The sequence below is a fragment of the Lissotriton vulgaris genome, chromosome 10, assembly GCF_964263255.1.
Source record: "Lissotriton vulgaris chromosome 10, aLisVul1.2, whole genome shotgun sequence".
Lineage (NCBI taxonomy): Eukaryota > Metazoa > Chordata > Amphibia > Caudata > Salamandridae > Lissotriton > Lissotriton vulgaris.
The window spans coordinates 846,122,229-846,146,918 of NC_141698.1; the positions used below are offsets into that span (position 1 = coordinate 846,122,229).

The 24,690-nt window shown below is 43.7% G+C and overlaps 1 protein-coding gene across 1 annotated transcript in view; it reads left to right on the plus strand.

The window, feature by feature from the left end:
• The window catches only part of RSU1 (Ras suppressor protein 1), a 462,977-nt gene that overhangs the window by 221,359 nt on the left and 216,928 nt on the right, over positions 1-24,690 (plus strand). Inside the window, exon 8 of the mRNA XM_086941784.1 lies at positions 16,074-16,206. Coding sequence (XP_086797910.1) covers positions 16,074-16,206 — 133 coding nt within the window. The remainder of the gene's footprint in view (positions 1-16,073; positions 16,207-24,690) is intronic.

Sequence of the window (24,690 nt, forward strand, 5' to 3'; positions counted from 1 at the left end):
TTTTGCTGATACTACACATCGTTGGCAAAAAGCATTGGCAAACACAATAGATTAAGCATTAACAAAGCCACTTGTTCTAGCTTTAACATGCAAAAGCATTTACACACAGTCATAAATAAAAACTGTTTCCTTGTGTTGAACGAACCAATTCTGTTTAGTACTTTAAATCCGCCGAGCCTATTGACTCAGCTGGAGTTCTGGAAAAAAGTGGCAAAAAGGATTGCTTTCTGTACAGAATATCTTTAGGAGATAAAGAATTGAATGTAGCAAAAAGTCTGATTATTACATCTGTTTACAACGGCGGTGTTCAATGGGCGAGTATGGCTCTTGCTGAAAAACATTTGTACCAATCAGGTCCCAAATCTCAATCCTGGCAAAATAGCTGAAAGGATTATATACCTACTGCATACAGATGTACATCTTCTGCAAGGCATACATTGGAATTCTGACTGGATTTAAGTTGTTCTTTCATAGTTGTAAGATTGATTCAATGGGCTCATTGACTTGAACAGAATAATTAAACACTGCTTCATTTGAATGTTGGGTGGGCCGTCGGATTACAATACAGGTGGAATGTAAATAAATGCAATATATCATTAGCAATGGAAACTAAGCCCTAATCTATTTAATTGCTAGCACCGAATAAGCGAAATAAGTCAATGAGCATTTGTCCTAAGGACTGCTCTGTAGAGCAGGAGAGTTGAACTTTAACATCATTCTAAGAGTAAATTAATAGGCAGGCTTGACACGAAGTCTGCCTCCAAGGAAAACAAGGGGAAATCTTGGCTCACCTCCTGAATAGTGAGTTTAATACACTTTTAGACCGATAAATTACACCGTTACTGTGGTTCCAACTAACTGGGGTGAATATTTGACATTGTTCAACATTCTGTCCATAACAAGTTCTTTTCGAACTAACTGAGTTTCATCATATTAAATAAACTATGAGGATCATATCTGAGTGCTGCGGTGTACAGGCAGGGAGGATAAAGATTAATTAATGTTAAGTACTGCAACCACACATCTGAAATGTGCAGTATGAAAACACGACTATGCCCACTCTTGACATTGTAATGAAATCCATTCTTGAACCCAATAAGAACATTACATTTGTGTCATTCTAACTTATCAAAAGTAAATATTATCAATTGTGGAATCCGCTTGCGCATATGTAAGAGGTATTTGTATAGTGTAAACGTAGCCGAAAGGCAGTGGAGCACTGTATAGGGTCAAAGGCAATACTACATCCTATAAGAGCTTGCAGAACTAGCTAGTTTGTGGACTGTGCCCGCATTATGATGTAGTGTTCTTTAAAGAACACTACAACTTTAAAGAACACTTAAACTCTTTCCTAAATTGGAGCGGCAGTCTTCCAAACAGGCACCAACAGCCACTTACCAACCACAAGTTATTGGTCTCCCACTAAGCGGGGTTGGGGCGGTAGTGGAAATACAGTGCTATGTCAGAATGTCGGAATGTAAAGAACATTTAAACTCGTTCCTAAACTGGAGCGGCAGTCTTCCAAACAGGCACCAACAGCCACTTACCAACCACATGTTATTGGTCTCCCACCCAGCTGGGTTGGAGCGGTAGTGGAAATACAGTGCTATGTGGGAGTGTAGGAGGGGGCAACAGGGCAGTACATTGATATTGCTGAGGCAATGTCAAACTAGCTTGGTTGTGGTCCATTTGAAGTTGTGGCATTGTGATACCCTGGCTCTGCTATTGTGTCTAACTGGAAGGGACAGAGGAGATCTTAGGTGGCTACATTGTGTTTTGCTTGCTTGCTGTGCCCTGTATATGGAAGTACCATATACAGGACAGGTTCCAGTTTGCATAGTATGTTAAGCACGATACCCAGACCAATACTTGATCAATATTATTGGGGCACTACTGGCTATGATCCTGTGCTTTAGTAACTGGAATCTACTCTGGCTGTGGCTTTATGCATGAGGGTATTGTGGCAACAGTCTGTGATTATTTGTTTTACTTACTAGGGAATGTGAATTCCACCTTCCAAGTACTGCCGCCTTACATTGTGGCCCATTGTGAAAACCTGGCTAGGATATGATGATTGCATATGGGACCTCTGAGGACCCTGCCTTCATTAAGGTGCTTCCCATACTTTAGTAATTTGTGTCTGGATTTGGTGCACTAACAAACTACCCTAGCTAGGTATTTTAACCTACTGTGGTGTTGTTTAACTAGGCCTGAATATTGTGTTGCTTTATAGGAAAGCGATGTCTTGGTTAAATTGTCATGGAGACAATGTTTTAAATATTCAGTAATAATGCATTAATAGAGGCCTAAGGATAGAAGTAGTATGCTTTCATTCAGCATGTAATCTGGACAGCACCAACACCACAAATCTTCCCAGGAAAATCCAATAATTGAGTTCCAACTGTCACTAGAATGTTGGAGAGGATGAATCTTAAGGGGAATAGAACAATGGGAGACCGGGAAAGGGGGATCAGGAATATACCACAGTATAATAAAGTGATATCAGTATATTTGTACACCATTCTTTATATGCAGTTGCACTGTGTAAACTGACATAGTAACAGTGATTTTCATCCTCTGGTAAAGGTTTCAGCTGTTTGATTGTAAATTACCATTGTCTTTTTTAAAATTATATATAGCGCAAACTTGACCTGAATCTGGTATTGGAGCGCTTTACATAGCACCAGTTGCATTACATGAGGACACATTAAAAAAAAAGTTGTTAGACAGGGGGAGATTAATTGATTTTCCCAGAATCACAGGATGTTCAGCGTCATTGCCGAAACTCGAGCCCAATTCCCCAGATTCGAGGTCGACCACCCTAGCCGTTAGGCCAACTCCTCGCCCATTGTCTACTATACTAAGAGTTTACAGTGGGTTTAGAGATCACCTGCTGGTTGCCTTTATTGACACTCTCATTTCCTTGCTTCTTATTTGATGCTTTCCTTGTCCTGTCGTTTTTTTGTCCCTTCTCCTGGAGCATAGCCTCTTTACTTTCCTTTTGATTGTCTGACTTGTATACTTCCACTGCTAAGTTTCAGGAAACTTTTTAGGGCGAGCCTAGCAGCAGCATGCATGCGCTGCTCGCTCTGATAGGCATGCTATAGTATGCTATGCCTATAGTAGAGTATGCACTGGAAGCCTCCCCACTCTCCGCCCATATTTTTGATTGGCTTGTGTCATCGTCCTTTTAAAAAAATATTAAAATATTTTTATTAACAACACGAAAAATTATTTCATAATGTTTACATCATAGAATTTGACAAAGAGAAACTAAAAACTCAAAAATATCAACAGAAGATAAGATGATTACAAATCCATACAAATATACAGTTCTTGCCAGGTTGGAAGAGGATAATCAGTTGTAGAACAGCAAAAATTAGAAGAGACAAAAGTCAATTTTAGAATTTACATTCCTTAGACATCAGAATGTTGAAAAGAGATTAAAAAAAAGTTCCCCAAATTCTATCCAATTGTATCAGTGATCGCACTCCTCTTATTTTAGCTGGTGCAGACTCAAAAGTGTAAGTTTCTTTCACCAGAGACCACCATTACGTGATATGAGGTGGTTTCGGGGATATCCATGCCCTGGCAATAGTCAGTCTGGCACACGAAAGTAAGATAGTTATTAAATCTTTATGCAAGTTGTTCAGCTGTTGAATACCTACTACCATTGTTGCAGTAAAAGGAGAACATTTAACAAGTTTTTGATTCAGAATGTTTTCCAAATCAGACCAAAACTCATACAATACTGGACATAGAAAGAGCATATGTTCTAGATCAACCGCGATTAGATCGCACTTGGAGCATTTATACCGATCGTTGGTTATACTGTTTTGGAACCATTTTGATATTCTTTCTGGAGTATAATATAAAAGACATATTGTTTTGTATAGTTGAAGTCTTGAACTAGAAGACTGTACTAGATTATTCCCGCCGCTGCATCCCCCGTGTCCCCGCCCCCCTACCTGCCCATTCCTTTCCTGCCTCCCAGCTGCTCCTCCCTCCCACCTCCTCTCATAATGGCGGCCGCTGGCACACCTAAGGCAAGCCCGTTTGAGCCCGGCCACCCCTGGACCGCGCGCAGCACCAGACCCGCTGGTCCCTGCGAACGCCACACTGAATGCCGCCACTACACCGCCAGCACCCTCCATGCACTCAACACCGGACAACTGCACACCTGCTTCCTGGCCGCCCGAAGCACACCAAAGGACCCTTCTCCTGCCGGAGCTGCAACTTCACCAGCCTCTGAGCCGCCAAGCCACCCACCGCGACAGAACGCAACAACCTCAGATGCATACTACTAAACACCCATCGAACTCTAGGACCTGCTCGTCACATCCTCCCCGGACGTCGCCTTCCTGACAGAGACCTAGATGAACGCCTCCTCGACACCCGACATCGCCATAGCCATCCCGTACGGCTACAAGATCACCCGCAGGGACCGGACAAACGGAGTAGGAGGTGGAATTGCCATCATCCGGAAGAACACCCTCAGGGTCTCGACCAGCACCGACGACACCCTCAACACTGCCGAACACCTGCACTTCCAGATCCACACCGACCCCAACACCAACCTCAGAGGAACTCTTGTCTACAGACCCCCTGGACCCCGGCCTCAGTTCAGCGATGCCCTTGTCTTCACAGACTACATCCTCCTCAGAGACCGGAACTTCCACCTAGAGAACAACACCACCACCAACTCCACCTCTCTGATTGACAACCTCGCCAACCTTGGACTCGGAGAGCTCATCACAACACCCACCCACTCCGCCGGCCACATGCTTGACCCATCTTCTCCGCAAACTCCCAAGTCACCTTCAACTATCACCACGAACTCCAGTGGACCCACCATCGCTGCAACCACTTCAACTTCCGGAAACCCACCACTCACCACTGCACTCAACAGATCCACCGCCAGAGCAAAGTCACCGAAGACCAGCTAAACACCACCCTCGCCCGAAGCCCACCCACTGACCCCGCCGCCCGCAACCTCAGGCGATGGATCAACGACTGCCCTAACACTCTTGCCCCCATCAAGAAACCCTCCAACAGATGCACTAATAAGAAAGCCAGCTGGTTCACTGCGGACCTTGAGGCCTCCAAGCAAACCTGCCGAAAACTAGAGAAGAAATGGCACCGGGAACAGACACCGGATAGCTACATAGCCCACAAGAACGCCATCACAGACACCATTACCTCATCAGATCCATAAAAAAGGGCCTCCTTCAAGGACCGCCTCGACAACAACGTGGACAACAGCAAAGAGCTCTTCAACATCGTAAGGAACTCTCCAAATCCAGCTCCAACACCAACGACATCCCACCATCGCAAGACCTGTGCGACTCCCTTGCCACCTTCTTCCATCTCAAGATCGCAGAGATCCACGACAGCTTCAACAACCGGACCTCCGTGACAGCCACAGACACCTCAGACCCCACGGCCACCACCTACAGCGATCCACTGCTCACCTGACCCAACATAAACGACCACGACACCATCAAATCATGAACACCATCTACTCCGGCTCTCCCTCAGACCCATGCCCACACCACATCTTCAACGAAGCTAGCGCCACCATCGCACCCCATCTCCGCAAGGCCATCAACATCTCCTTCGGGACCACAACCTTCCTGGAGAGCTGGAAGCATGCCGAGATCAACGCCTTACTCAAGAAACCCAAGGCGGATCCGAAGGACCTTAAGAACTTCCGGCCCATCTCCCTGCTCCCGTTCCCGGAGAAGGTCATCGAAGACAGTCAACGGACAACTGACCCGCTACCTCGAGGAGAACAACAGCCTGGACCTTTCTCAGTTCGGGTTCCGCAGCAACCATAGTACCAAAACTGCCCTCATCGCTGCTACCGATGCCTTCAGGACCCTGCTGGACAATGGCAAAGCCGCAGCCCTCATCCTCCTGGATCTAACATCCACCTTCGATACTGTCTGTCACCGCACCCTACGCACAGGCCTCCACAATGCAGGGATCCGAGACAAGGCTCTGGAATGGACCACCTTCTTCCTCTCCGGCAGAACACAGAGCGTCTGCCTCTCCCCGTTCCAGTCCGTAGCCTCCGAGATCATCTGCGGCTTACCTCAAGGATCATCCCTCAGCCCGATATTATTCAACGTCTTCATGGCACCGCTTGCCCACGTCGCCTGACTGCACCACCTCATCATAATCTCTTATGCCGACGACACCCAGCTGATCCTCTCCCTCATGAAGGACACCCTCACCGCCAAAACCAACCTATACGAAGGAATGAAGGCCGTCGTTGAGTGGATGAAGAACAGCTGTCTGAAGCTGAACTCAGACAAGACGGAGGTCCTCATCCTCGGCTCCACCCCCTCAGCCTGGGACAACTCCTGGTGGCCGACCGCACTGGGAGCAGCACCGACACCCACTGACCACGCTCGCAACCTGAGGTTCATCCTAGACTCAACACTCTCCATGACCAAGAAAGTCAACGCCGTCTCATCCTCCTGCTTCAACCCCCTCCGCATGCTCAGCAAGATCTACAGGTGGATCCCCACCGGAACAAGAAGAATGGTCACCCAGGCCCTCAGCAGCAGCAGGCTGGACAACGGAAATACTCTACGCAGGAGCCTCAGCCAAACTACTGAAACAACTTCAACGTATACAGAAAACCTCTGCATGCCTGACCCTTGACATTCCACGCCACAGCCACATCACACCCCACCTGAGAGACCTGCACTGGCTTCCCGTCAACCAGTGCATCACCTTCAAGCTCCTCACCTACGCTCACAAGACACTCCACAACACCGGCATACCTCAAGAGACGACTCACCTTCTACACCCGAACCGCCAGCTCCGCTCCGCTGACCTGGCCACCGTACCCCTCGTCCAAAGAGCGACCACCGGTGGCAGATCGTTCTCCCACCTCGCCTCCAGGACCTGGAACACCCTCCCCATCCTTCTACGGCAGACCCAGAAGCTACTAACCTTCAGGAGGCTACTCAAGACCTGGCTATTCGAGCAGTAACAGCCCCCCTTACCCCCCCTCCCAGCGCCTTGAGACCTTCTCGGGTGAGTAGTGCGCTTTACAAATGTTCTGATTGATTGATTGGTTGTGATGTACATGATAGTGATATTCTATAGAGGCTTTCAATCTGCCAAAGGCTGTCTTCCATACACCCCAGAACATTTATTGTCGCTGTCTCCATTGTGCTAGTCTACACTTTGTAATGACCAGTAAACAAGTAACACTTTACAAAGCTTTAAAAATAAATAGTACATTATAATATTATCTTTAGTTGTGTGTATTTAACGGGACGAGAAAGGCCCGAAGGCTTAAATAGAATAAAATGTGTTGCATCTATTCATTGAAATGTACAGCAGCAGGAATAGAGCATACAAGGCGCCGGCACTCTGACGAAGCGCAAAACAAAGCGAAGACGGTCATGAATTTTTAAAAACATCAACTACAGGGCCTCTCCGAGATTACGCTAATTTATTGCATGTTACTCGGAATTAATATTCATGCCATTCGACTCGGTTAATTACCCCAAGTACATTTTATAATGCCATCATGTTCCTCCTGCCGCCTCTCTCATTTCAGAGCTCAGGATTCACCGCCATACAGCAATAAAAACCTGAGCCCTGGAGTAAAAAAGAAAAGCTCAAATAAGCCAAGACACTGTTGTGGTTTTTTTTTTACACATTATCTAAGTTTTTGACTTTCCCAAGTAGCTTGATCCCTTCCCTAACCTTTAATAAAATGGGATTTTGGGTACTTCTATCTAAATACGAAATAAAATGAATCTTCCCTTTCAGGACCTTATGAGAATATACATAAATTATACTGTGCCAAACTATGCAGCTCCATCTTCGTATCGTTGCTATAACAATTGGGGTGATAAACTCAAATAGGCTGTAGAAGATATATGTTTATTAATAAGAGCAAGGTCACCTGTGGAAGATGAGGTGCTTAAGTCGCCAGCGAGGACAACATGTAATATTTAATAGTTTCTGGCCAGAGCAATGGGTTTGTTTGCATTCATGTGCTCATGCTTGTCGAGTGAAAAACGGTCTGCTTCACAATATACTCCTGCTTAGCCTCAGCTTTGTTTGCAAGTCTGTGATGTAGGGCCAGGGGAAGGGTAAACGTTTCACATAATGCATAGACAATGGTGTTCAGCATCAGTGCTCCTGTTTTGATCTATGCATCCAACGCAGTCTACACATGCTGTCTAAATGCATGTTAAGCATTTTAAACAGAATTATTGTAATTATTATTTTTTCATTACATAACATTTCACAGTTCATTTGTGAACTAAGGAACCAGGTGCCCTTTTTAGGTCGAGCATGGGCAGCGCTTGCACTTCTCTGCTGCATGCTGGATTGGAGTATGGAATAGAAACCCCACCCACACTCAGGCCATATTTGTCATTGGCTTGTGTCATTGTCCTTCGTAAATGCTGGCATCTGATTCCTTAATAGGCGTGTTAATCCCTCCTTTGTACCGCCTTGTCTTCATTTGTAATCTCCCAAGAGGACTGAACCTTTTACTTCAGTTGTTACACGGTGCATCTTTTTTAGTCTGTAAGTACTATTTTCTAGAATGACTTTCTCCTACTGCAGGCACGACATGGTTTCCTGCAACATTCAGCGCGTCATTCGTGCTTTCACTTTCTGAGCAGCCAGGACAACGGTGGCCGCTTCTTTGAATAGGTCTCGCATTTCCAACACTTTGAGCTATTGGCATTGTAAATGACAATGCCTTTTATGTATGTGTTAATTAGCAAAACTGATAAATAAAAGGCATTGTCATTTACAATGCCAATAGCTTAAACTCTCGCAAATGTGAGACCTATTGCATTGCAAATGCTTGTTTTTGTCTACATCAAGTCAATAATGTATACTCTGAGGAGTATGCGAAAGTCATTCCTCTGAGCTTATCGTAACCTTTAATACATAATGATTTATCCTGGATTTTCTGGTAAAGTAGTAAGCTTTCTGGAGTTCTTTTTCCCTGTTACAAGAGGGCAACCAGCTCTTGGGCATTTTTCACACTCTTAGCTGTTTGTGTTTTGTTAATACCACATGTTCACCCTTATGCTGCTTTGCATGTCAGACCTATTCAAGTTTTTGGTTTCTCATTTGATTCAGAGTAGGAGTCACAGTCCTAACCATTAATACTGGCATGAAGACTCTTGCATACTGAACATGGATAACCTAAATAGGAGCAGTCACTTGTATTTACATTGCCCCATGTTATGGGGACACCAGATACCATGTAGCTGGACTGGTGCGGATTATTGGGTCCCAATTTGATAATTGTTCTTTGCACTCAGTCACTGAGGAAAGTACACATCACCTTTCTTGAGGATAGGGTTGTCATTATCACTCACAAAAGCATTCATATGGTCACGTGCTTCCTGGCGAGTAGCTCCTCATCCTGCGTTGTCAATGGAGTCTATGGTCTTCGCTGCTCTGGCGGTGTACAACCCATTAATTTTAGAGATCTTCGCCAGGCATTTGGGCATCTCCTAGCCTTCTGCAGCGCTGCTAGTATGGCGGCTTCACTAAATGTATTGAACTTTGCTTAGCGGGCACCATATTTATTGGGCTCGCCCATTTTTTGTTTATTTTCTAGAAACAGTCTCCCATATTAACTACTCAGAGGTGGGGTCTGAATTTGGTTTCTTTAAAATGGCTTTAACCATTGCATAATTCCACACCACCTGATCTATTCCCTTTTCTAAGGACTGATTGGCTATTTCCAGGAGGATCGGAAAATTAATTCAACACCCAAGGAGAGAATCCTCGGGGTGCAAGATCACAGGGGGAGCCAGATTTAACTTGACTGAAGATAGTCACCAAGCTGTCATAAGATTGGAGGGATTTCCGAGAAGGCCTGGATTCTGCCATCCATGCTTATGGACTGGTTTTTGGGGTCCAAAGCTCCCTCAATGTCTTGGAAAGTTCGATCAATCATCATTAGAGGATTCAAGGTCCAGGTCTTTAGATCTGAGTTCAAACAGAGCTTTGGTGATGTTAAACATCTCCCTTGGGGAATAAACTGCCCCAGTAATTCTGAATTCATAATTATTGACCTGGGCGAGTTTTACCTCAGCATGATATGTCCTGACTAGTTCATGGTATTTCACTTTTTATAGTTCACCATAGTACTTCCTCCAGGTCTTTTCTGTAATTTTACATTTCTTTTTTTCATTCTTGCAGATGAAATGTGTACTAAGGAGCAAAGTTATTTCTTTTTAGAGACTTGTGTTTTCAGGTGAATTATTTGGTTAAGGTAATTACAACGATGTGGAAATTGTGCTGTAAGCATCTTGTTGATCCAGACCTAGCTGTGGTATATTTTCACTCAGTGCACACTTCTATTCAGCAAGGTTAAGATTAGCCCAGTCACAGTCTGACCGGACTGGGGTTTTGGGGGTAAGCTTGAAACAGGAATCTCAAGATGACAAGGGGAACAAACAACCCTTACATGCTGAGTTTCCTTCATTGAGGTCAACTGAATGCAGACATGTATCACTGAAGCCACGCCTGGCGTTTGACACGGGGGACCTGCGGTGGACACTACTTGTCGCTAAGAACGAGCAGACTTGGCAGCTTATTAGGGTTGCTCAGCTCTCTCAAGTAATACTTTATCTCTATTTACAAACGGAATTCTTTGAAAACCGCATATCCTTGTTGCTTCAGTATACCAAAATTGTCTTGGAACCTCATCTTATATATTCGATTGACATCTTACTCGTATTCAGCATACACTCTTGTGCGTTCCTTGTTGTCCACTACATGCCTATTTGAATTTCTAGACTGACTCTTAAACTGCTTGTCTGATGTGGATCGGAACATTCCCGTTTATATTGTATCTTCTTTGACTTTGCCCTGACGAAGCTCCCAAGGTGGGGAGCGAAACGCTTTGGCTGTCCTGTGCACCCCAAAAAAACAAAAAGATCAATAAAAGAAGAATTTATTTTCAGAACACTTTGCCTTTGTGATTTACTTCTTATCTGGTGCTGCCTCTACAAGCCTTTCTTCAACTTAAACAATGATGTACTGTATATCCCTGTGTTTGTAAACATTTATAATTTGATTATATGTATGTATCTAGGTATGTGTATTTCGTTGTACAAATATGAATAATAAGCATTGTTTTTAATAATATATATATTCTTTAGGTCTACTAAACAAATGTATATATTGCATATGGTTAAACACACACACACACATATTATTCTATGTTCTACATGTTTATAGGTGACTGCATAGTTTTCATATAAGTTATTTGAATAGATGCTTATGGGTTTGTTTTATTCATCTATCACAATATGTAATATTATCATAACTATTTTATCTACAAATGCTTCACTATTGAAATATTGAGGACAAGATCAAATAAAAAAAAATACTTCTAGAAAGACCCAAATAAATTTGCTTCAAGTACATCAACACTTGAAATTCTGAGTTTATGCAATACAACTTGAAATCTTGATATATTGTCTTCCTTATACATGTATACCCTTTCTATGTAGTTCTGTATCTATATATGTACTACTTTACTCCTACTGTAAAAGAAGAAAATCAAAATAACTTTGACTGTCTCCAATGCACTACTCATCCTATACCCCTCTCAATATATCTTCTACCTCCACTGTGACTCATCTCTGATTGATACAGTCTTTCCTCATGTATCCATCCAGTGACTCATCTCACACCTTATTTCACTACTATGATTTCCCTAATCATTTTCTAGAGAGAGACTCTTCTCTCCTCAATCCCTGCTTTTACTCATAGCAAACCTCAACTTAATAATATGATCTCCCAAATAACACTTTCTAGACTCTTCCCTCTTCTGTCCCTCCTATATCCTATTCAATCCCACTAACAAACTTACATGTCCACCACACAAAATAAGTCATATTTCCCTATGCTAGTCCACCACTAATCCTCTTTGTGTTCTGGAGTAGTGTGCTACTTGCTGAAAAGCACTTTTACGCCTCATTAGGGGTAGTAAGCACTAAATACAATTACCACTTCATTGTATGGGTGTATATATTCACACACTGTTTCATTCTACGTGAGCACTTGATCATGCACTGTCTAATTGTAATTGTACAAGCAGACTTATACACACAGTTTCTCAATTTGCCCTGTCACAATGTAGCCTGAGGTTTCACAAATAAGTTACAAGTCTCACTTGGCCTCTCCTGAATATCATTTTGTGAATTTCTTCTTGCTTGACTGTTACCGGCTTGTGTTTTAGATGCCAGATCAACTCTCTCCTTGACTAAACAAGTTTAGTCTTCAGTGCTGACAGATTTCTGTGCCTTCTTCCAAAGCAAGAACGCATTTTGTAAACCATGCGAGACGAAAAAACAAGATTGCTCAAGGCAGTGTTACATTTGTCTTCGCATATTTTCAGCATTAAAGTTAAAAGGTATAAGAAGTCAAGCCACATCCCTATAGGGTTACATGCACACTAATTTCTTTAAAATAACAGCTCCCTCGTTATCAAAATCCTATTGAGATTTTGCAAATGCATCAATGGATCCTCTTTTAAATGAGCTGAAAATCTATACTGAATTGTAGAACCACAGATTTTTAATTGAAAGGTACTCCTTCTCACTATAAACAGGCATTTTTATTCTGTTATGACTTAATATGTTGACATTGAGCATCGCAAAGCAATATTGATGCCTTCCAAAATAAATGCAGCGGAATCCCCTGTAGGCAATAAACAACAAATCCAATTTGCACTTGCAGAATAAGCCTTTGAGTGATGTATGATCTTCATGGCGCCATCGGTCAGAGGGTTACCGCTAATCGCAGGGCTAGCTCGCTTCCACCATGGTATGGGCCGTGTTACTGCATAGTGATCGGTGTCGTTTTGTTAGTCGGCGCCTCTTCCAACACACTCCTTTTTTCAAATGATTTTTTTAATTTGTAGAGCGCATTATACCCCAGGGTTCAGTGCTCAGTCCTGCTGTGTGCCGCGTGATCCTTGGGAGAAGACCGGAGCTGCGCGGACCTCTAAGGACATCGGAGTGCAGCTCCTAGCAGGAAGCACTGAAGCAGAAGGCGCCAAGGGCTCTGGCCGCCTGGCTGACAAAGAGGACTAAAATGCTTCCTTTGTGCTTTCACCTTAGAAAGCCTACATTCGACAATTGATAGATCGCTTCTGCCATCGTTATGGCGACTTGTTGATAGGTCAATATAAGGCAGGCGACATTTTCTTCACTTCTGCATTATGAAGACAGTATTAAAGTGAACAGTGGTAAGTCAGTCTTCCTTCAAAAGAAAAATTGAAAAACGACATTGTACTCAACACTTGCACATTTTAAGTGTAAAGCAGAAAATGGTGCAGGTGTTTGTAGTGAAAGTACTTGAGTGCAACTGTTGTCCTGCCTGCTATACAGGGCCGGCTTTAGAGTTGGATGCCCCGGTGCTACAACCTATTTTAGCCCCCCCTATGACGCCCCTTCTCTACAGATTACCGCACTACCACCTTCCAACAGTGCCACTCATCTCTTCACGCGGTGTAACAGCCGTGTACTAATGGATGTTTACCTCTCTCGTATATGACTCGTTATTTCGCGTATCATTACTTTGCAACTTTTTACTTCGATGTTTTTACTTGACAAATACCGTTACTATGCAAGTTTTTACTTTGCATATCTTTACATTGCAAGTGTTAATCTATGCGAACTAAAAACTTGCCTTGTATTTAAAACAGACATTTACCCTGCCTATTTTTCCTAAGCCCTTTTTTGAACGTAAAAAAAACCAACACTACACTAAATACTAAATACAAATACACTACCCTACACATCACAAACTCTAAAACCCTACCCAAACACTACACTACTCAAACACCCCTACACTACCCTAAACTCTAAATCACTACCCCCTGGTCGACCCTCCCCCTCCCCTTCCCCCAGCCTGCTCCCTACACTCAAACACTACCCTGCATGCACCCCAACACTACCCTAAACCCTAAAACACTACCCTGCACTACACAAACACCACAACACTACCCTAAACAACTACCCCAGCACAACACTGCCCCTACCCCCATTCCTGTCGCTACTCCCAAACACTACCCTGCACGCACCCCAGACACTACCCTAAAACACTACCCTACACTACACAAAAACCACAACACAACACTACACTAACACCACAACACTACCCTAAACTCTAACACACTACCCCCAGCACAACACTGCCTCTACCCCCATTCCTGTACCTACACCCAAACACTACCCTTCAAGACCCCAGACACTACCCTAAACCCAAATACACTACTCTACACTACACAAACACAACTACACTACCCTTAAACCAAAAAGAATACCCCTTGCACGACCCTCCCCTCCCCTGAACCCTTAAATACTACACAGCCCCTCTTACCTCTCTTTCCTTGGTTCCTGCCTTCCTGCGTCATCAGTGTTGCACGTCGTTGTGGATACCCTTTACTTCACAAGCATTACAACGCATGTGATGTACCAACTTGCGTGGTAAAGGCTATGCTTTGCAAAATTGCATACATTGTAACGCTTGCATATTAATGGTATGCGGTGTAACAGCAGCGTACTAATGGATGTTTACCTCTCTCCACATCTCCTCCCATGCATTTCTCTTGTTTTATAGCGTTATACCAGCCCTATGGTGTCAAAGCAATTTACATCACATACACACGTTATACAGAAGTAATGAACCTTATGTGTGTGTAAATCAGTCTATAGTGGGCCGTATTATGCATTATGATTCTTTTAAAAGGTGTGCCGGGCTCAAAGAATCACAATGCACCCTATTATGATGTATGCGCATTCCCGTGAAAACACTGAGCAGCTGTTCTGTGTTTTCACAGTGCAGGCGGCACCCTCCTGCACTTTTACTGGGGAATAGAGATCCCCTTGGAGTTGGGTGCAGTCAGTGACTGCCCCCGCCTGCAAGACGATGACCCCTGCAGAGGCCTGCTGTCAAGAGGCGCACAGACAGTGCGCCACCTTTTTAATGGCCTCCTGAGGGCTGCTTTTACTCTGTGTCCGCGTCTGAAATATGGCGCGGGCGCAGAATCAAAGGAATTCCATCATTTGCATAGGGCACGCCCCTATTGAAATGAGGGAACACCCTCTGAAGGTAGCGCTGGCGCTTTAAGTGCGCCAGGGCTCCTGGTATTATAGAAGGGGATGCACAAGCATCTGCGCCCCTTCTATAATACCAAAGTGTCCCAGGGGCGCAAACGCCCGTTGCTGTTACACATTCTTTGCAGCAGGCATTTTAACCCTCTGCGCTACTTTCTGACGAGTTAACCTCCACCTGTCTCCAGTCGATTTCCAGTGTTGCCGTGGAGGAGGAGTAGTTTCTGTGCATTTGTTTTTGTTTCCTCTCTCCTCTTGCATTTACTTAGATGAATTTGTAAGCCGTGTGTTTGGGTTGGAAGACCCTGGTCTGTACTTACGAGTTGCATCTGAGAGTGTTTGCTCTTGTCTGTTAAGCTGATGGCCTGTGATGCTGTGATGAGATTCGTGCCAGAATACAGAGAGCATCCATACGTTCTCCAAGGCCTTCCCCTGTGAAAGTTGATTAGAGAGGAGGATAAAATCCTGTACACAAAACACATTTTGGGAGCTAGATAATCAAGTTGAACCTCCTTTTTGAAAAAAAAGTGTCAGTTTATTAATTGCACAGGGAGAGCGCTGGATACCAAGTGGTCGGGAGTAAATATTCTTTATTAACACCTTGTCAGTCTGAGAAAGATGCTTCCCTTTCCAGCCGCCATCTTTCTAAATGAAAACACAGTGCAATGCTGTTGTGCTCACAGGGGAAGCTGGGCCAATCAGAGGTGAGGCTTCATCACTCTAGCAGCTGAGGCTTTGCACTAGACAGCACGTCTGTTCAGGTGCACCTGTGGCCTGCCATGCCCTTTGGCAGCACAGTGTAGACATCTTTCAGTTTTCGCTCGATTTGTGAGACAAGGACGCTCTTAACTTTGCATTATGCCTTGATTTTTTTCATAATCATTTTACAAATGATGTATTTAGTGTTAATCCAAATGTACAATGTTTATTCCATTTCAGGTAATTTGGACCTAACAGGACAAAAGCAGGTTTTCAAAGCGGAGAATAATCCGTGGGTCACACCCATCGCGGACCAGTTCCAGCTGGGAGTTTCTCATGTTTTTGAATATATCCGTTCAGAAACGTACAAGTAGTAAGTGATCGATGTTTCACTTTGTAAAACTGAAATATTTAAAGTGTTTCAAGTGAACGTTTTAAGTGCTGATCTGTATCCAAACTCCTGAATTTTTCTTGCTCAGAAAAAATGGGGGCAGAACTGAAGAAATGATGCTGTTAATGGCGCAAATGTTAGTATAAGGATTTAAAATACCGGTGCCAGCATCCTTTTCGTAATTCCTGGCACTCTTCAATTTGTTTTTCCTTTAAATTGTTTTTAGGGGCCTTAGGTACCCAAGAGTTTTGCTTATGCAGAGCACCATTCACAATGTTCAAAACTCCTTTTGCGAGGTGGAAATGTTTTGACTGTCAAAACTTGCAAACCATTGAAAGGTTACATCTCTCACAGTTGGGTGATAAAGGCACCGGGCAATCCCCCGGTGCGCCGCAAGGGTGGGGGCCGGTTTTGGGCCCACGGGGCCTTTTTTTTTTTACAGGGCTGTTTTTTGCAGCTTAGCTGCAAAAGCGGCCCTGTAACAAAATCGGCCGAAAACCGGCCCGACAAAAAGCTCGGGCGCACCCCCAGGGGGGTGGCCGAGCACTTTGCCAGGGTTGGTTTTGGTTCTCAGTCCGGCCTGGTGATAACTGATTCGCAAAGGGTAGGCTTAACCTGCAGGACAGCTTCCCTTCGGGAATCATGACTGATGTGCATGGAAGCAGATTCCCAAACGGAAGACTTTTTTGGGTCGAGCCTGGGCAACGCATGCGTTGCTCTGTGAGGCATGCTTTATTAGATTATATCCTTGAAACTCTGCCCACTCTCCGCCCATATTTTTAATTGGCTTGTGTCATTGTCCTTTGTAAATGCTGGCTTCTGATTCGTTAATAGGCTTGTTAGTCCCGCATTAGTACTGCCTTGTCATCATTTGTAACCTCCCATGAGGACCAGCCCTTTTACTTCCGTTGTTACATGGTATGTCTGTAAGCACTATTTCTTTATTTAGTTAGGCCTGGTATGATTTCCTGCAACAATCAGCATGCCTTGCGCGCTTTCACTTTCCGAGCAGCCTGGGACAATGGCGGCTGCTTCTTTGAAATTATATACGTCTAGCATTTACAAGAATTTGAGCTATTGGCATTGTAAATGACAATGCCTTTTATGTGTAATTATCAAAACTGATAAATTTAAGACATTTTCATGTACAATGCCACTATCTTAAACTCTCGCAAATGAGAGAGCTATTGCATTGCAAATGATAGCACCTGTTTCTTTAGGGGGCACAGGCTGATTTTAAACATGTTTCTTGTTTGAAAAAAGCAAACGCAGGTATGGTGATCTGCTTTCCCTTGCAAGCCACTCGCAAGGGGTTGCAAAATTTGACCAGATTTATTTATAATCCTTATCCTGCTCTTTGAAATACCCCCCGCCTCCTGCAAATGGGCAATGATATAAAACAGTGCATAGGTTGCATTGCAAATTACTTCTGCAACCCTGGTTTGCGAATGGGGATACTATGTCCGGCCCTTAGTACACTGTGTTGTCCAGTGCCTTTCATTTTTCATTGAAAGAAAAATATTTTATTTTATTTTAAATGGAATGTAATCATTGATGATCTTTCAATTGAATAGGGGCTAACTTTCCATAAACAAATACACTTTTTGGCATGTCTTCAATTTGGTTAGTTCTTTTATCTTAATTTTTGGACTTAAATATAATTGCATATTTTGAACGCCTGCAAGTACACAGAGCAGGTGAACGATTGACACGAAGGGAGGTTTTCCACAAGTCAAGTGGGAAATTGCGAATGTGCATAATGTTTTTATTGCTAACATAAACACAAGTTGCTTAGTGCCAAAATTGTTCCAATAAGCTACGAAACGTGAACTTTGAACGGAAATAGAAGCATAACCAGAGAACAGCACGAGCAGACAAGTTCTCCTCTAACATGGCACATGGCTTCCTATCTCTTATTGAACTTTCAATGTGAATGAGCCATCGATTCCTACTGTTCAAGCTTGCTCTTCATCTCTTTTTATATCCAGGCTAGTCTGAGTGCCAGCACTGCCTAGTATGCTAGCTGTTGCCAGGCCGACCAGGAGGAGGGTCATGTGCATGCATTGGTGGTATGTTAGTAGAATGCTTGGTGTGAGTGACGAGGTGATTCAGAGATCCTGCCTCCTGTGGCCACCCTGGACATGGCAGCCTCAGGCATCCCTCAAATAGGGTGTCTAAATAATAGAAACATGAGATGTGGCAACCCATGACTGAGGCGGCAGTGTCCCAAGTGCCTGGGGTCTGAGCAGTGTACTGCCATGATTTACACATGACGCACCGCACACCAGTGTATCATATGTTTTAACGCGTGTCTGTGAACAGCCCAACTAAGTGCCCCACACACCAGTAGGTTTACATGTTCTGTGGAGGGCAAGGGAGTGTGTGGCTCCACAAAAGGCACTGCAGTTGATACACTTCCAGGACAACCATTGCTTAGTATCCAGCACTGCAGGATGCTGTTGCTACGCAACCTAAATACAAGACATTATTAATATTAGTAATGCTTGTACTGCTTACACTCGATGGAACAGAATCATAGTGGTTTCCCTTTGGCAAAACAGGTGGAAGTGATATGGCGAACACTTCTGTGGCTATGAAACGGACAACAATTCCTTGTTTCATGTCAAGTCGTACAGCACACTAGAAGGACTTCTGGAGGCACCTAACCTCTGGAAAGGTTATAGCAAGTTTAATTTCTTAATCTTAATTCATTTGCATAATGCATATACATGTGAAAGTCGGTGCTCTTACCTAAGCACTCACAGAATGAAATTGTTTTAACAAGCTTTTTTAGCAGAAGAGGGTCATTACAGATGAAATTCACGTTTTAAGGAGATGCATTTTAGTAATTTTCTGAATGCCAGTAAGAGGCTTTTATTTCAGTGCAGAGCCAGGGGCAGCGTGTTTCGAAAGATGGAACAGTGTGTCTGGGTGCTCTTAAACTACCTGATTGCAAAATAGATTTTAGAGAACAGTAGAAACTGAATTTAGACTTTTGAAAGACTTTTACCAAGATATTGTGTCCACAGGACACAGTGGTCTGTTAGAAACCTCTGTTCAGGTGTTCAGAAGTTTAGAAATGCCAGCTGCATTTACAGAACAGACTTTATTTTACGCGAAATGAGGTGTTTTGTCTGTTTTTCTTTCTCTGGAGCATGAGGAAGAAGCTGTGAGGCTTGCAGAGCTGAATGCTTTCGTCTAGGTGTAAAGCTGCAACAGCTTGAACCGCAGGAGTACTAGTGGAAGATGCTCCTAAATGTGATACCCAAGCTGTCATTGCATGACTATGTTGATAATAAAACAAACTCACTTTCAATTCTCATGGTTTAGAAATCTGCCTATTGTTGGTGCTCTTCACATTCAACTGGAACAACTCTACTGGTTCAGCATGTTTCTGATTTGTAAAGCCCAAACTGAAACACTGTTTGGTACTGTTGTTCCTAGTGTAAGACATGACTAAAATGAATAATAACTGTTTTATAGCGTTGCACACCACACTTCTGACATTTATGAGCACTGTCAACATAGTATGCATTACCTAGTTTAATGGTACTAATTTTACCGATATCGAAAGGATGAATGTCTGTGTCAGCACTGCCGGGATTCAAAGAGGTGTCCAGCACGTTCCCTCATATGTTAGTGACATGGGTTAATCAGTGAACCATCCTGTCCGCTTCGTGTTGCGGTTTATACACACTCTAGTCATAAGATAGTTCAGAAAATGGCTGGTAATATAATAATAATAATCCACATTTGTAAAGCGCGAACAATCACCCGTCAGGGTCTCCAGGCGCTGGGGGCCGTCGGGAGGATTAAGCAAACTATTGCCCAGAGTCACATGGTGCTGGGCTAATCTGCCACCGGCACCAGGGATCGAACTGTGATCCCCAGATTCCTGGGTCAGTTGCCCTGGCCGCGGCGCCACACCTCTTCCACTGGTTGATCGCGTGTCTTCAGCTCTATTTGTGGCTTAGGCCTGGGTTCTGTGGCTCTGAGTCTCTGTGCAAGGGGTTTCTCTGTCCCAGAACTAGAAAGAGGTGCATGCAGCGTGCACATTTGTTGCCACTGTAGGCACACCTGAGAAGGAAATCTGCTAATAGAACTGTCTACTCAGCAGGTTGCATGATGGATTGCCCACTTATGGTCCTCTGTGCTACTGCTGATACATGAACGTATATGTTACTCGCTCAACCCTGTAAAGATAGATGCTTGCCCTCGGATTGTAGGCAATGTCAATAGACGAGCATTGGCAGTGCCTTTAGGTCTTTATTTTTTGACCTATTGCTTTGCTAATGCAGCGCAGCATCAGCCAAAAAAAGTTGAATGAAGTGAAAGAGTCCATGAGCATGTATGTCTTATGATAATTCCGGAGGCTGCATCAATCAGTAGGCATAAAGATTCGTGACGACGTATGCATGCGCCTACAGAATGACATGGGTGGCATTTTATTTTTTTATTTACTGATCCAAGATTGTGGACTTCAATTGGAGTAGTACATAAAAGAATGAAGTTATACTCGGATGAAAGCAATTTAACACCTTCGCTGCGGAGACAATTCCGCCGCAGTGCTAAGGGGGTGGGGGGGTGGGGGGGTGCCGCGCGGCGCTCCCATCCTCGTGACGGAACCACTCCGTCACGAGCCTCGGGTGCGCTGTGCTGATGACGGAGCGGTTCCGTCGCGACCCGCCCGCTCAACAGAACGTCCAGCGCAGGCGCGGAATCCGCCCCGCTCAGGCGTGCCGAGCGGGCCGTGACGGAGCCGCTCTGTCATCAGCACAGCGCGTCCGTGGCTGGTGACGGAGCGGTTCCGTCACCAGCATGGGAGGGGTTAAGAAAAAAAAGTGTGGCCAGGAAGAAAATGGCTGCTGCTGAGCCATCTAAACTATCTTTAAAATAATATTTTATTTAAAGGAACAGGAGGGATGGAAGGTCAAAGGAGGAAGTTTTTGGGGGGAAATCAGAGGAAACTGTGCTGAGGGAGCAATAGAAGAGCTTTTGCCTGGGGCAATAATTGAAAAACAAATGTAAATACCGATTGGGGGAAGAAGTGGCTGGAGTCGCGGAATGTGAGAGCAACACATGGTTTATGGAGTGGGCGCAGGTATTATTGGACAGTAAGAGCAGCATGAGAGAAGGCAGATGAACTTGCACGGTGTGCTAAAAGAAAAAAGTATTTCCCTATATGGAAGTAGTGGAAAGATACAATTACTCAATCAAAAGGCTGGAACAAACACACTGCTCTGCGGAAGGGACAAACACAAGTAGTGGAGAAAAACCTTTGGCTAAGAAGCTAGCAAATAGGAGGGTCAAGAAAGTCAGTATGCAATAGTAGGGCTATATGGCCCCTGTAGGTTATTGGGTGGTCTGCATGAAGTCTTTTGCAAAAAGTCAGCTAAAACCCATAGGTGCTGAAAGTAGGGGTGCTGGAACACCCCAGAATAATTATGCCTAGGTTAAGAAGATGAATGAGCAATAAAGATGCCTGTAAATTAGGATTTTATCTAGTAACATTTGATGTGCTTCAAAAATAAGGGTCAAAATTTCAGGGTCTACTGGCAAATGGGTGTTTATTCTTTTAACCATTTCTAGACATTGGTTCCACTGCGCACGGTTTGCAGGAAACACTGAAGGCAGTAACAGACTTTTCCATCTAGCATCATTTAGGTGCTAATCTAGCCCCATCCCACGCTCCAGGGATAGCTATCAACAGTGCAGACGATGAAATGTCATTGGGGCCCAAGGGTCCGAGCAGCTCTCTGCAATCCAGTTATTGCTGTATTAGAGCACCTTAACCGGCGATAAGGGACATATAGTGCTTTCTTGCACAGGGGCCCCTGGCTCTCATGCCATTGCCTTGCGCCCCATAGTTTGAAGGTATTTTGGAGGCAGCCGGCCACCAACATAATGCACCACAGGTTGCAAAGAAGCAGTATTCTGCCTCCTTCACCTAGATGGGTCCCAGGCATATGCCCTCCCAACTCTTTAGTCTCTGTTCAAGTAAAGCACTACCTCCAGCACATCATTACCCCGCAGTCACAGGCCTCTTCAATAGCTTTAGCACAAATGGTGTGAAAGTGTGATCAAAGCTGAAGCTAAAAAGAAAAGACACATTCATTGTATTATGATGAAGTTATGAAACGCTTTGATTTGTATCAAGTTTCTGGGTGCCAGTTTTGAACTATATGGTTGGAAGGATGTTAAAGGTAGTTTGGTGTCCTAAATAGGAAGTCCATTTAACATGGAGATTGGTGTTTACTTTCTCTGCAAAGTGACATGATTTCGTAAAGTTAACTATGTGGCAGAGGTAGCTTGAAAGGAAAGGCTGCAGGATGTCAATTTTTTCTAACACACAATAAATAAAATGTAACACTCTTAAATGAACTGTACAAATATTTCAAAAAATATCAACAGTTAGGAAAGCAAGCGTGAAGCACCATTGTTTTGTAATTCTGAAGTGGGAATGAAACAAAGATGTTATTAGGATCAAACAAGCCTACCTTTAACCAGTGGAATATCTTCACTTGACTCCTAATCCCTGACATCACATATTATGCCTCGTATATTGTGATTTTTCCCTGTTGATTTTAGTCCCTTTAAATGCTTAATTTCAACATGACTGTTGTGTGTTCTAGGACATGTACTTGAAGTATTGAATGCCAACCCCATTTACCAACTCCCCCATGCATTGCCCTGAATTATTTGAACAACCCCTTCGCAATTTATATTTTAAACTGTTTGCCCCTGTTCTGTTTATGGAAGGCTTGATAGCAAAAATCAGTAGAATAATTGACTTCGCTGCTGAATAGCTCAGTCCTTGGTTGTATTTAAAGCGGTGCCCTGTGTGCATTCTGTGGCAGATTGTGGATTCACGTAAGAATGGCCCTTTTCATCTGAATGAATCTCCCCTCGGGGAGCTGCATTGTAGAGTCGAAGTTTGAAACTGAGGGCTTCTCTAGTTTAAAATAGACAGATGGGTGCGGCAGAGGATCTGAAATACCCTCATCTTGCAGCAGAGAGGGATCCTAGGGAGCAAGTTACTTGGGTTACTCTGTCTTTGATCCTGAGTTACTTCAGCCTATTTCATTCTAGAGATCCTGCAAATGATTGAGACAACCTAGTAGTCTGAGACCTAAGGAATATGCATAATTGGTGTAAGAGCACTTTAACACCGCCCATCATGCTGGAACCAATGGTAGGATAATGCAAGCGCCACTCTCCTGGCTACTGTTTCAGGATAGATCAGGTTTGGAAATATTCATGGTTAGATTTAGATAGTAAATCATGGGCCATTGAGAGGCCAGTGTCAAATATCAACAACACCCATCGTCTTTTCACACAGGTGTGATGGGGCAATGGCTTAAAATGGTTGGCCAAAATGGGATTCCTTACACACGTGACGAAAGAGCACCAAAATACTGAAAAATCATGTCTAAATAAAAACGTAGTTGCCAATTGACAAGGCATTTATGAGTGTCAACTAACACTACATATAAAATATTTTATGTTGTCTCACATGCCTTTGTAAATTCGGCCCAGAATGGCAAACTCTTCATTAGGAAAAGTGCAAAATAGGCATTGTATATGAAAATAATGAAAATTCACTGATTATTAAACTTTTTGTTGTGTTTCAGATGTTTTAGTACCAATTTCTCAAGTCATATAAGAGTATGTAAAAGAGAACTACTGCACTGTAACCTAATTTACTACAAAATGCCTGTGTGAATAGAAATAGTAGAAATGCACTGAATAACCTCTGCACATCTGAGAGCAACCTTACATTCAAGTTCTGTTTGAAGTATTGTGATGAGGGGCATCACATGTTAATGGTTTGATGGGCTATTTTGGGAGCAGTACATCAGTAGCAAACATACATATTTTATAACTAGATGTTTTCTAATAATTTGGTCTGTCTTGCATTGTGTATTATGATTTAACACCTGAAGTAGGGCTCTCCATCCTTGTTGATTATAGCCCTTTAAATATGTATACATCACTATCATATGTCTTCAGTGTGTCCTCTCCAGTGCGCCTCGTGCTATAACCATTAGACCAGCTGTCTGCTTAATTCTATCTGCTGTTTTTTGTATTCTGATCAATATTGATCTAATTGCAGGACAATTTCACTGATACTATAGCCTAATAGCCTGCCGTAGAGGGCTATACCGGCTATTAAAGGCCCTCTCCAGCGTTAAAGGCCCCGAGCCGAAGGCGAGAGCCTTTAACAAGGGAGAGGGACTTTAATAGCGGTATAGCCCATCTACGAAGGGCTATAAGGCTATTAGAACACTCTGTCACTAGAGGACAGAATGTTCTAACAAAAAAAAACAAAGCCTTTTGGGAGAGTGAGGGGATTGGAATCCCCTCAGGTTCCCTGAAGCCTTTTTTCATAGCCAGAGCTGTGAACAAAGAATCATTGGAATATTGGAGCTCCAGGCTTATACCAGCCATTATATGCCGAGAGCACTC